This window comes from Eriocheir sinensis, chromosome 59 (assembly GCF_024679095.1).
Source record: "Eriocheir sinensis breed Jianghai 21 chromosome 59, ASM2467909v1, whole genome shotgun sequence".
Taxonomy (NCBI): domain Eukaryota; kingdom Metazoa; phylum Arthropoda; class Malacostraca; order Decapoda; family Varunidae; genus Eriocheir; species Eriocheir sinensis.
The window spans coordinates 2,941,114-2,954,170 of NC_066567.1; the positions used below are offsets into that span (position 1 = coordinate 2,941,114).

General features: G+C 47.2%; 2 protein-coding genes across 2 annotated transcripts in view; both read left to right on the top strand.

The window, feature by feature from the left end:
* Positions 1-292: 292 nt before the first annotated feature.
* Positions 293-4,427, top strand: LOC126985369 (uncharacterized). The gene is made up of 2 exons (XM_050840146.1): positions 293-311; positions 1,152-4,427. Exon 2 carries the CDS (start codon positions 1,160-1,162, stop codon positions 3,404-3,406), a length of 2,247 nt encoding a protein of 748 aa, XP_050696103.1. The 5' UTR covers positions 293-311; positions 1,152-1,159; the 3' UTR covers positions 3,407-4,427.
* A 2,289-nt stretch (positions 4,428-6,716) lies between these two features.
* Positions 6,717-13,057, top strand: part of LOC126985370 (protein KIAA0100-like) — a 62,507-nt gene continuing 56,166 nt past the window's right edge. The window contains exons 1-5 of the mRNA XM_050840147.1: positions 6,717-6,873; positions 7,851-7,977; positions 9,013-9,108; positions 10,273-10,455; positions 11,044-11,172. Of these exons, the coding sequence (XP_050696104.1) occupies positions 6,815-6,873; positions 7,851-7,977; positions 9,013-9,108; positions 10,273-10,455; positions 11,044-11,172 (594 nt within the window). The 5' untranslated portion in view covers positions 6,717-6,814. The remainder of the gene's footprint in view (positions 6,874-7,850; positions 7,978-9,012; positions 9,109-10,272; positions 10,456-11,043; positions 11,173-13,057) is intronic.

Below are 13,057 nucleotides of genomic sequence, written 5' to 3' on the forward strand. Positions count from 1 at the left end.
TAGTTGTAATAGTAGTAGTAGTTATGATGGTGTTTTGTTTTCTTCTTGTCTTGTTTTGTTTAGTTTTCATCGTGTTTTCTGCAATGTTACAACTACTTTTGTCTTGGTAGTAGTGGTAGTAGTAGTAGTAGTAGTAGTAGTAGTAGTAGTAGTAGAGGTTGTTAGCATAGTGGTGATGTTTGGTTTTAGTTCTCATATCTATTTTTTTTTCTTCGTGTTCTCTGTGAAGTTAACAGTAATCACAAGAGACCATATTTCGTGATAGATAACACAGCTACTTAATGGTAATCTTGTGGCGGGAGTGATCACTGGTATGGTGTTGTTTGCTCTCTCTCTCTCTCTCTCTCTCTCTCTCTCTCTCTCTCTCTCTCTCTCTCTCTCTCTCTCTCTCTCTCTCTCTCTCTTAGTTTAGTGATTATTGGAGGAAAGGATCAATTTTGTACCTTTATTTATATTTTTGTTTGTTGCTTCTGTTGTTTCTCTTTCTTCATCTTCTTCCCTGCACAAAATCGTAATATCAACTTTTTTTTTATTCCACGTGTAATTATTTTCTCCATTTATATGTTCGTATTTGTTTCTCGTCCCTAAATAATCATATCGTCACTATCATTATATAACGAGGGATCCATTGTGTATTCCTCGTCGGTGCTTCGTGTCGTCGTGTATCGCTATGTAATGTACCGTTGTGTGCCGCTGTTTGCCTCCCCTGGCTGACGGCGGCGTGGTGATCGGTGTGGCGGCCTCCCTAGTGTGTTTACATTTCCGGAGCCTAACAATGCCACTATTCAATGACAGACCATCGACCCACTGGCTTGATGCAGAGAGAGAAGGGGAGGATGGGGTCGTGTAATAAAGTCTAGGTATAAAGTCGTGTTGGGGTGCTTATCGGGGGTAAGGGGTTCGTTCCGTGCCCGCCATGCAGCAATGCCGTGCCCTGCCAGGCCTGGCGCCCTCCCGCCCCACCTGTCTGTTAGTGATAAGAATGATAATTTTCCTCCGGTCAACAGAGTCATGTCCACTTGTTGCTAACTCACTGTGACGAGTCTGGTTCTGATGTCTGACCTAAACTAAACACGATTCATGTAATGGAATATTTGCAGACATGTATATGTGTGCCTCCTGACTAACGTGTATCTGTCTTGTCTTTGCAGCGTGCGTGATGGAGTACGCGGCCATGCTGGGGTCGCCGGACCTGGTGTCTGGGTTGCGTGACCTGCTGGAGGACAGCGACGTGGCGGTGGTGAAGCGCACGCTGCGGGTGTTCGCTAATGTGTACCGCCACGCCCTGCAGCTGCTGGCCGCCGGGGACCTGGACGAGGCCACCTTCAAGGCGGCGTGGCCGGCCGTGAGGGGCGTGGCCGAGCACGTGCTGGGGATGCTGGCCACCAACGAGAACGAGGGCATCACCGTGCATCTCGTGCGATTCCTGGAGGCAGCGCTGGTGGCGCACCTACTGTGTGACGTGAGCCGCTTCCCCGAGGTGGCGGCTCACGCGCCCAAGATGGTGGCCAAAGGCGTGGCGGCACTGACGGAGCTCATCTCCACCCCCTACGTGGGCGGCTCGGCCTACTTGGTGGCCGTGCGGGCCCTCATCACGGTGGCCTGCTACAAACACGACCTCTGGGCCTCCGTCACCTGCCTCATCGAGCGACAGATCGCCTCGCCGCCGCCCACACTCTTCGACCACAACGTTCGTTCCCTACACAAGATCCTGCAGCGAAACCTGTTCAGGTTGCTGCGGCGGGCAGACACCGCTGCGCTGCGCAGTCAACTCATCGAAATGATGGTGACCGTGGGCGTGCCGCGCCGCATGCTGGCCCAGTGGGCGCCGCCCGCTGAGGCCAGGAAGCGGCCGGCCCAGCCCCAGAGCGAGGACTCCATCACGGGGCGTAACACCCCGCCCAACAAGCGGCCCCGCAGCGACGCCAACGACGCGGCCCCCGTCGCCCCGCGCGACCCACGGGAGGGACGCCCATCCCGCGACCCCCGCGATCCCCGCGACCCCCGCATGAACAGCCATACCAGGGACCCCAGGGACCCTCGCACGGTCCCGCGAGCCGACCCACGCCTCAGCACGCCCCAGGACCCGCGCGCGGCCGCCCCGGGACACGACGCAGCCAAGCCTAGCTCACGCCCCGCCTCGCCGCCCACCTCAGGCAGCCCCCCACTCCGCGCCGAGGCTCCCGCCGCCGCCGCCGCAGCACCTCCCCCGACAAGTTCGCCGCCTCCCGTCAAGAGAAAGGAGTCGGTGTCCAACTTTGAGTTCCTGAAGAGCCTCATCGCCAGCAAGAAGCAGGCCTCGGCGTCCTTCCTGGAGACGTGCTCGGAGAAGGAGCGGGCGCTGTACCAGCGTCTGGACCACCCCAGCGTGGTGCGCCTCGTGCTGTCGTGTCTGGACAGCGTGCCGGACAGCCCCCCCGAGGACCTGCTGAGGAAGCTTGGCCGCCCCTCCGGGGACGTGACCGGCATCAGGGAGCAGCTGACCAGCCTGTTGGCGCCGCACATTCACACGGACTTCATCAGCAGCCTCAACGACGAGGAGGCCAGCGCGCCGCCCTCTCGCCCTTCCTCGACCTCTTCCACTTTTTCAGCCCGCGCCTCGCCCCCCCAGAGCGAGGCGTCGGCCCCCTCGCCCCCCTCCTCCGCCCGCTCCACGCCCTCAGACCCCGCCCAGATGTGTCACTCAGACGTGGACCTGCGGCACTTGCTCAACCGCGGCTTCCACACCACCGGCGACGTGGACATGCGGGACACGCGCCACCTGCTGCCCCGCAACCCCCTGCCCCCCGCCCCCGCGTCCGCCGATCCCCGAGAGGCGCCGCGCCGCGCCGACCCCCGCGCCGACCCCCGCGCACCCATCCCCACCAGCACCAGACTGGATCCCCGCATTGCCATGCCCGAACCCCGCCGCGGCCTGCTCGACGCCGGCGAGGCCCCCGGCGGCGGCGGCCTGGACCCCCGCCTCACCCAGGCGTACAGCGACTCCCAGGAAGCCCTGCTGGGGGAGCGCGGCGGGCCCTTCATGGAGGGCGCGCGGCCGCCCTACCTCGGCGGCCCGCATCACCAGCCGCCCCCGGGCTACATGGCTGGCGGGCCCCAGCGGTACGTCGAGGGGCCGCGGCCCCCCTTTCTGGAGGGCGGCGGCGGCGGCATGATGGGCATGAGGCACGGCTACGACATGCCCACCTACGAGGGACAGTACTCCAACCCTCCCATGGGGGGCCCCCTGGGCGGCCCCCCTCACGACGCAGGCTACATGGGGCCCCGCGGCATGATGGGGGGCGGACCACGGGGCATGGGGGGGCCCTGGCAGGGGGGCGGAATGCCCCACCACGGCAGGATGGGCGTCATGATGCCCATCATGAACGGCGGCTCAGCCATGTTCTCGCCCCCCATGCACCTATAACACGCGCCCCCCCTTCCCCATCCCCGCCCCCCCTGGCCCCCCTGCTTTGTACCTATGTAATACTGTCTGCCAAACAGCCGGCCCTTCCTGCCAACCCGGCCGAGAGAGAGAGAGAGAGAGAGAGAGAGAGAGAGAGAGAGAGAGAGAGAGCGCATGTATGATCTTTTTTCAGTAACGTAATAGTAACATCAGCGCCAGCCACCTGCAGCCGCCCCCGCCGCCACCTGTGTCACACCTGTGCACACACACACACACACACACACACACACACACACACACACACACACACACTTTAAAATGTCGACTTCTTTTGTCTCAGTTTTCATCGAGTTTTTTGTTGCCTCCGAGCGTTTATAATATTTGTGTCATGAACATTCCACTCATTAACGTTTCTTGGGTTAGACATTGTATTTATTTATTAATTTATTTGGGTATTTACTTAGTAATTTATTTATTTCGGGGTTAAGGCGGGTTGACACGCAGTTGCTGCCCTTGAAACTGTGTGTGTGTGTGTGTGTGTGTGTGTGTGTGTGTGTGTGTGTGTGAGAGAGAGAGAGAGAGAGAGAGAGAGAGATCATTTCATGTATCTTCTTTTATACATTAACATTTAAAGGATGGTCGTTGTCAAGGAGTCTTTATAAGGATTTTGTAAAAGTTAAATATGGTTTCTGTTTCACACACACACACACACACACACACACACACACACACACATACACACACACACACACTCTGTCTGTGATATTCCCGTTCCGTGTGGAATACATAAACTTGTACATAGCAAGCTGTGTCGGCCAGTGGAAAGCGTCGCGTACAGAGTTGTGATCAGTGAGTCCGTCATAGCATCCTCGCCCCGTGTACACAGGGATCCACACCACTCATCGCATCACCCACGGGTAGCTCGTCATGTGGAGTGTGTTGTAACGTTAAGAGGTTCTGCCCGAATCTTGAAAAATGTAAGGGCACCAAAGTTATATTTGTACTGGTATCTTTTTGTATTCAATAAAGGAAGTAAGAGAAACCGAATGTATTATTTCACCACAAGTAAGTTATGTGGAAAATCAAGGTTTATGCTTATATTAGTAAAAACTACATCTTGCCAAATAGGAATATGATGAAGGGACTAACTTGATATCAATTAAAAAATAAGGATCAATGAATATAGATAAATAAGGAAACTCCGGTACTGGTGTTAGACGCTTCGAGGGTCGGACTGACAGCCACTAGTCAAAGAGGAGAAACATCTTCATTAATTGATAATATAATATTGGGTTCATGATATTCACACTATTTTGAACTTGGGCAAAGAACCGCCATCCACTTAGTATGTTTGCTGGATAGGAGATGGAGGTAAACTGTACCTTGGATACTGAGGAAGCGTAGGACAGTGTAAACAGGGAAATATTGTGCAGGCTTGAATAAATTTGGGTTTACTTAAATGTATAGTAAATATTGTGAGATGTATGAAGACCGAAATAGTACAAACTGGAAAACCTGGAAACACTGGCTAAGGGCTGTGCTGGGAGATGTCTGAACAGATATTACTGCTGTGAGTGACTTGAGACAACATGGCATGCAGAGTAGAAAATGATGGATTATGCTGATTATCATTCGTTTTTTTTTTTCCCTTGCCCATTATATCCCTTTATATTTATTTCAGTGATACAACAGCCTACAAAAAAGATCAAGATAGGACAATGTTCGAGGCAAGGAGTCGTTTTTTTTTTTTTTTCGGTATTTCGTTGGGGATATACCCCAAGGGAGGAAGGCGGAGCATGCCGCGTAAAAACCCAGACGGTGGGTAAAGAGATGCCCAATCTAGAGGGCTACATAATGATATACTCTAGAATGGGTGTTACTTTTTTCTTCTTCTAAACCTATTTCGCCTCCTCTTGACCTTCTCTTCTGCTTATTCATACACTTAGCTTTCCAACTACATTACTTTTCTAGTAGACACTGGAACGAGGGACAGTATGAGATGATTAACGATACAATTCTCAGTATAAATAATATTATTGGAAATAGCAGAAGATACACTATGCCGGAGATCATGAGTGCAAAGAACTTGATCCGGAGATTTGTGAAAGTGTCAAGGGTCGACTGTCAAACGCTTCCGCCTCTCATGTCAACATTTCCAAAGGCCGAAAAGGAGATTAATCGAGTTTTCATGAGTGTTTTTTCACGTTCATGGTAAAGAGGAAGGGACAAAATATCACCAGGGTCATAAATACTTTGGAAAGGCCCAAAACTCCTATGAAATCCTTCTTAACGTGTGCGCTTGTTCACATCACAACACACGTGCGTCCATTACTGGATTACTCGTCATCGGTTTGAAAAACTGTATGTATGTCAAGGACCTAAGGTTGCTAGAGTCGATTCAAAGGCGTTTAACAATGGGGCTCCCGTGGTAGGGTTCGCGCCTTGCGCTCTGGCGGGGTGCTGGGAGCGTATGGGTTCGAGACCTATCCGGTGCCATGGGAGTGGAAAGGTGGGCTCTTTCCGACCCGTTGTTGGGCCTTCTTGAAAGAATTGGGTATCTCTCTACCGGCCGTCTGGGTGGTTGTGCGGCATGCACCGCCTTTCTCCCTTGGGGTATATCCCCAACGAAATACCAAAAAAAGAAAAAAAAGAAAAAAAGGCGTTGGACAAAAAAAATGTGGGTTTGGAACATCTAGATTATCTTCAAAGACTGAAATATTTCATTTTATACTCTGTGTTTGGTAGACTTTTCCGCCACGACTTGATAAAGGATTGGCTTATTTTTCATGGTGATGTGCTATATCCAAACTGTTTGTGTCTCCGCCTTTGGGTACAACCAAGGGGCATCAATTTAAAACTGCCTATGTAATAAGGACGGAGTTGGACGCACGCAAGATCGAGATTCTTTAGTCAGGCATCACTCCCTGGAATGCATCACCAGAGAGGATTGTGACTATGATCTACTCTGGAGACCTTCAAATCCCCTCTCTCGGCACATCTTGGTGATAGGTTATTTGAGTTCTACTGATAAGTATCGCCTGTATGACATAGATCTCAGGGGTCGTATTTTAAGACATTTCGTCTTCCAAAAACACATATTTAACAAGGTGTTTTAAGCATTTCCAGGAGTAGTTTTATGGCCCTGCTGGTAGTAGTCAGACCCTTCTTCTGTACCATAAACCTGAAGAAACACTCATGAGAACCCGACTGACCCCCTCTTTGACCTTTAGAAATAGCTGATGTGAGAAGCGAAAGTGTCTTAAAATACAGTGTGTTTTAGGGCAGGGAAGGTAAACAGAGCGCCGTTGCAAAGGCTGAGCGTCAACACCACCACAACAACAAGGCGAGGCGGAGGCCAGCAGTGCTCGCCTTTCCCCGCCGCCTGTCGCCGCCCTTTCCCCGCCCTGACCATGCCGTGAGCCCGCCGCCATGTACTCCCTGCAGACCGTGTTCCTCGTGATCGTCGTCTTCTACTACGTCATCACCAGGTGGGTTATTAGCGCTGACAGGTGGGGGAAACGCCCGCACCCGCCCTCTTATCCCCCGAACGCTGATAAACAATGCATATTTTCTTTCTCTTGTTGCTACCTTCTGAAATACACGACTTTGGGCTGTCATTTACGCGGCCTGACATAAGAAAAACGTAATGCCAGAAAACTGTATCTCCCATCACCCAGGAAACACCACTGATGAACAATTCACATATTTTCACTTGTTATCATCTATTATATACACATCTTTGGGCTGTTATTTACACGCCCTAGGCATAAAACTACCAAATACTGAACCAGATTACCATTCATAAGGAGTTAGGACACTATATAAATGAGGTTACAATTCATATACTCGTTTCACTCTTTTATTGTCTGTTTAGATATATATCTTTGCACTGTGATTTACGTGTCCTGGGAAAAAGACTCTATAGGCTGGGCAGGGTCACTGTGTATTGGGGACGTCTGATAAAGAAGTACAAAAATATGAAAGGGAAAGCTAAAAGAGATGGAAAGGAGATTATAAAGCTGGCAAAATTTATCTACAGAAGAAAGTTAGTGATTTTCGTAAAATATGATCAGGAACAGGCTGGCTTTATGCTGATATGCAGGTATCTCTCTGGGCAAAATTTGATATCTTCTTTATTGGAAATTGCAGTTTTCACATACTTGCTTCCAAACTGTGGGCTGCCATCCAAAAAATATGTTTGGAAAACTTAACTACACTAAAAACTAAGTGTAAAAGGCAACAGAATTTGAAAGTGGGTCTCTGCATACTGACTCCTCAGCTTCAGTCATCTCTTGCAAATAATTTATAGTCCTCCAAGAATAAATACGAGTTATAAATGACAGAACTGAAGTCCCCATGAGCCTTGCTTCCCAATTTTGTGTATTACTATTAATGGCAACTTTCATTATTGTTTTTTCACCCATCATGACTATTATCAACCTACATCTCATCCACGCCACTCTAGGGGGTTCCCGAGGCTCCTGTCATGGCTCATCGTGGCCAAGTACCAGACCGAGATCAAGATTGGCTGGATTTCCCTCTTGCGGCTCAGCTTCGAGGACGTGCTCATCAAGAAGTCTGGCCTGAGTATTGTAAGTCATCCTTAGAAGGGATAAGGGAACATGTTAACCCGGTAGCAGCGACGGGCCAAATTTGTGGCTTTACCGTGTAGCAGCGACGGGCCAGATTTGTGCCATGATATAAACCCCCAAAAATAGATGATGCATAATCTGATCACAAATGCTTTGATATATATTATGAAATGGTTTGTGTGAGGGGTGATTTTTTCTCATTTTTCTCGCTTGGAGGGACCATTAAGAAACGTGATCCCTGCTGCTACCGGGTTAAACTTTGTAGAGATGAGTTTGTCTTGAGGGGATAGTATAGCTTTGTATGCTTGATGGTTGAGGGGAATATATAGCCTTGGGGGGATGAGGGAACATGGATAGTATTCTAGAGATGGTTACTTTCAGAGCCATAAAATAGGAGAGTTTGACCAGCTTGATCACAGGTGCCATGTTGTTACCAAAAGAGGCTTGCAAAATTCAAGTTGTTGCTGATACAATAGTGTTTTTTATACGCTAGGTATGGTCAGGAACCCAACGAAGTAACCAGAGTACAAAAAAAACACTTTTGTATCAGCATCATTTTGAATAATGCACAGTTCTTTTGATAGCAACATGGTGCCTGTGATGAAGTTGGCCAAGCTCTCCTATTCTATGGTTCGGGTTACTTGTAGAGACGTGTGAGCTTGTCTTGAGGGGAATGTATAGCTTTGTAAGGTTGAGAGATAGAGGTGGTCACTTATATAGGATGTACTGTGAGTTTGTCTTGAGGGGAATGTATAGCTTTGTAAGGTTGAGAGATAGAGGCGGTCACTTATATTGGATGTACTGAGTTTGTCTTGAGGGGAATGTATAGCTTTGTAAGGTTGAGAGATAGAGGCGGTCACTTATATTGGATGTACTGAGTTTGTCTTGAGGGGAATGTATAGCTTTGTAAAGTTGAGAGATAGAGGCAGTCACTTATATTGGATGTACTGTGAGTTTGTCTTAAGGGGAATGTGTGTAAGAAAGTTAGGTGTTGTATAGGCCTGGAACACTCTGACTCTTTGTGTTGCTTCACAGAAAGTTGAGCGCATCGGGGCCACCAGCAGCCTCTTCAACCAGGAGGAGAGGAAGATTTTTGCCATTAAGATACACGATGTTAGGATTGAGAAGGAGGTAAGCTGTGTGTGTGTGTGTGTGTGTATAATAATAAGTTCTACTAATACTAATACTACTAATAATAATAATAATGATAATAATAATAATAAATGGTTCTCTAGTATGGAACATTGAAATCTCTTAATTAAGACGGAAATTTCAACAAAGGGAGAGTGAGTCAAGATGTGCTCCACTTTGGAATTCAGATAGTCAAAGGATTTTACATAGTTGGTAGAGTTGATTGAGAGATAAACAGCACAGACATGTTTAGTAGTAGAATGACAATCAAGTCTGGGGTATTGTGGGGTATCCTGGAGGACCTTCGTGTTTAGACAATGGGTTGATGAGGTTGACGGGTGCACTAACAACACACTCATCGATCACCATCATCTTGCTGGACACGACAAACACATGACATTCACGGTCTGTCATTATGCTGTTATTATATTGCACAAACTGTCCTTTCAAGCACTAGTTCCATGATACACTGTGATGTGGGTGGCTGTGGGAGGGGTGAGGGAGGGTGCCAGGCTGTTGTTCCTACTGTGTTATGGCAGTATGTATATGTAATTCATGAGTGTTTAAATTGAAGTTTGAAAAGAGAGAAAAGAGTGAAGAACCAAAACTCAGCAGTACGTTGATGACGAGCATGGAGATTAACTGACGGCTGCTGGGAGCGTGGAAGGAAAGGAAAGATAAGATTACACTGAGAAGCTGTACGCACCATTGATGTGCCTTGACGCAGCTGTCTCAAAACATTTCTGTAGATATATTTTTGTGCATTATTAATTAAGGCTGAAGCCATGGGAAGGACACTTTGTGAAATGAATATGTCTGAATCATGTCCATCACACTACTTTTTATCCTATTTCAATTATTTTTTGTGTGATAAATTTCTCTTTCATTGAAGTTTGCTCTTCTCTTAGTTGCATAATATCTGGGAAACAATGAGCATGGCGGTGAATAAGACATTACACATCAAGGAAACAAAAATAAGGATGTGTAAGATATCTAATTTATGCAACACAGAACAAGATAAAAAAACCAAGAGAATAAAGATGTGATGATATTAAAAATGGCTTAAGAGGAAGAGGAGAAAGAGGTGCAATAGAAAGAGGAGGAGGAGGGGAAAGGGAAAAGTCTACCCACCACCCTCACCACCCACCATCCCTTCCCTCACAGGTGTACGAAAGGAGGAGTCGCGGTGGAGGAGGAAGCAGTGGGCAGGGTGAGGCGAGCCCCAGCAGAAGTGACCTCGAGGCAGCCTTTGCCCAAGCCGCCGCCACCGCCACTGCCGCTCAACCCGCCAGCATGCCAGACGTCATCAGGGTCAGGATACCGCCCTCCATGGTGACCCTGGCGCAGGTAAGAAGGAGGATGGGAAGGGTGAATGCCTCTCTTTTGGCCATGCTTCTAAACTTTTTTGTAGGGGCGGTGACTTAATGGGCTTTTCTTTCCTCATTATTATTTTTTTGTGCCTTTGAGCTGCTTCCTTTACTGTAGAAATAAAAAAAAAAAAAAATCCATGAAAAGAGGTCAGGGCCTGTAGCATAAGTACACGTTGGATAATTGCAGCCCCAGGAAGGATTGAGGCAAGAACTGGCTCATGAATAGTGATGGATGAGGATGGAATTTATGGCAGTATTGTGATCCATATGTAAAAAGATAGTACCAAGGTTGAGAACATACAAGGAGCAGCAGCAAAGATGGCCCCCAGTCTGACATATTTACTATACAAGGAAACACTGGAAGAATTGAGACTGCCATCTTCTTTTTCTTCCTCTTCTTCTACTTTTACTTCATCTCTTTCTTTTTCTTCTTCCGCTTCTGTTTCTTTTTCTTCCTTTTCTTCTTCGTTTAGCATTCTTATACACACACATACACACACACGCTAAAAAATAAAGACAGTAAGAATGAAAGACACCCGCTTCAGCCCCTCACGTCACGTTTCAGTTCTTCGGCGTGCACATCATGAGCGTCAGCGTCATGTTCCTGCGTGAGAAGTGGCCGGAGTGTTTGCTGCACGCGTCCGCCGAGAAGATTACTCTGGAAGGCGCCACGCTCAACCAGTCCAACATTGCTGTGAGTGTGTGTGTGTGTGTGTGTGTATGCCAGTCTATATATAAATTTGTTTTCCTCCTTTCAATACTCTGTGTGAACTAAATAGTGTAAGGAAGTGTGTGTGTGTGTGTGTGTGTGTGTGTGTGTGTGTGTGTGTGTGTGTGTGTATTTACCTATTTGTAGTATACAGGGCCTGAGTTCAAACTTGGTCAGTCCTGTCTCCCACTCTATGTGTGTGTGTGTGTGTGTGTGTGTGTGTGTGTGTGTATTTACCTATTTGCCTTTTTGTATTTACCTGTTTGTAGCATACAGGGCCTTGGCTAGGTTCGGATAGTCCTGTCTCTTTGTCTACTTTTATCTAATCTTTCTTTCATTTGGTGGACACTCTTCGCCTCCACCACTTCTTCCTCCAAACTGTTCCACAAATCCACACTTCTATGAGGAAACCTGTAGTTCTTTTTGTCTCTCAAGCATGTTCCCTTTCTCAGCTTCTTGTGTCCTTTGAATCTTCTCCTTTGCTCTCTCTCCAGCAAGTCCTCTCTATCTACCTTATCCATACCACTCATAAATTTAAACAACATTATCAAGTCAACCCTTTTTCTCCCATGTTCCAAAGTTGGCAGGTGTGTGTGTGTGTGTGTGTGTGTGTGTGTGTGTGTGTGTGTGTGTGTGTGTGTGTGTGTGCATTTACCTCATTGTGCTATACAGGAAGTGGTGTGTGTATTGCAGGAAGGCCATTGTAATCCCACAAATTAATGTTAACAGTTATGATTACACTCACTATTACAAGAGGGACTGTATCACTTAACATAATATTTCCCGCTTAACCTACGTAAAGTTTTCCGTAACCTTAACATTAATTTGTGGCATTACAGTGGCCTTCTGGCAGTGCGTGTGTGTGTGTGTGTGTGTGTGTGCATTCAATGTGAAAAATAGTCATAATGCTGTTCAAAAAATGTCATGGCTATGTTACTTTGGAAATATTTTCTTCATGTACAGTATGTTGGCATTTCCATTGATAATAACTGGTTTTTGAAGTAGCATGATAGGCTTGCCAGAACTAGGTCTTAATACATTTCTAGGTAATCTCCATACATACTTTTTATATAATTGAAAAAACAAGAAATTTTGCCATGAAATCCTCTTCCTGGAGTTCTGTTCTGCCATGTGTCTTCTTGCTGTCTTAAAACCAGGGAATGTTTACAATAGGACAACACCTCTATTATTATTGCGGTGTTATAATATTGTAAACATCCACTCACACTCTATTAGGATAATGATCAATACAATAGGACAACACCTCTATTATTATTGCGGTGTTATAATATTGTAAACATCCACTCACACTCTGTTAGGATAATGATCAATACAATAGGACAACACCTCTATTATCATTGCGGTGTTATAATATTGTAAACATCCACTCACACTCTGTTAGGATAATGATCAATACAGTAGGACAACACCTCTATTATCATTGCCTTCTCCTCACCCTTCTTTCTTGTATTGATCATTATCCTAACAGTGTGTGAGTGGATGTTTACAATATTATAACACTTCTATTTTTTCCTTTTTTCTCTCACTTCTCTGCATCAGTGTCTCCCTCAGCAGAGCATAAGTGGATATGTCTCATGAAGTAACACCCTTGACATATCCCTTTCCTAGCTCTCTCTTACTCTGGGAACTCCCTTAAGTGGATGGCCACAGAAGAAGACTATTTCCTTCTTCCTTTTTCCTGCATTGATTTTTATTAACAGAGTATATGTGGATGTTTACCCTTTAATAACATCTCTATTTTAACTCCTCCCTTTTTTTCTGCATGCTGGACTTGGGAGGGCTTGTGAGGAAGGCTACAGGCTGGCTGGCTGGCTGACTGGCCGCATGCTGTAAATGTTTGCTTGTCTCT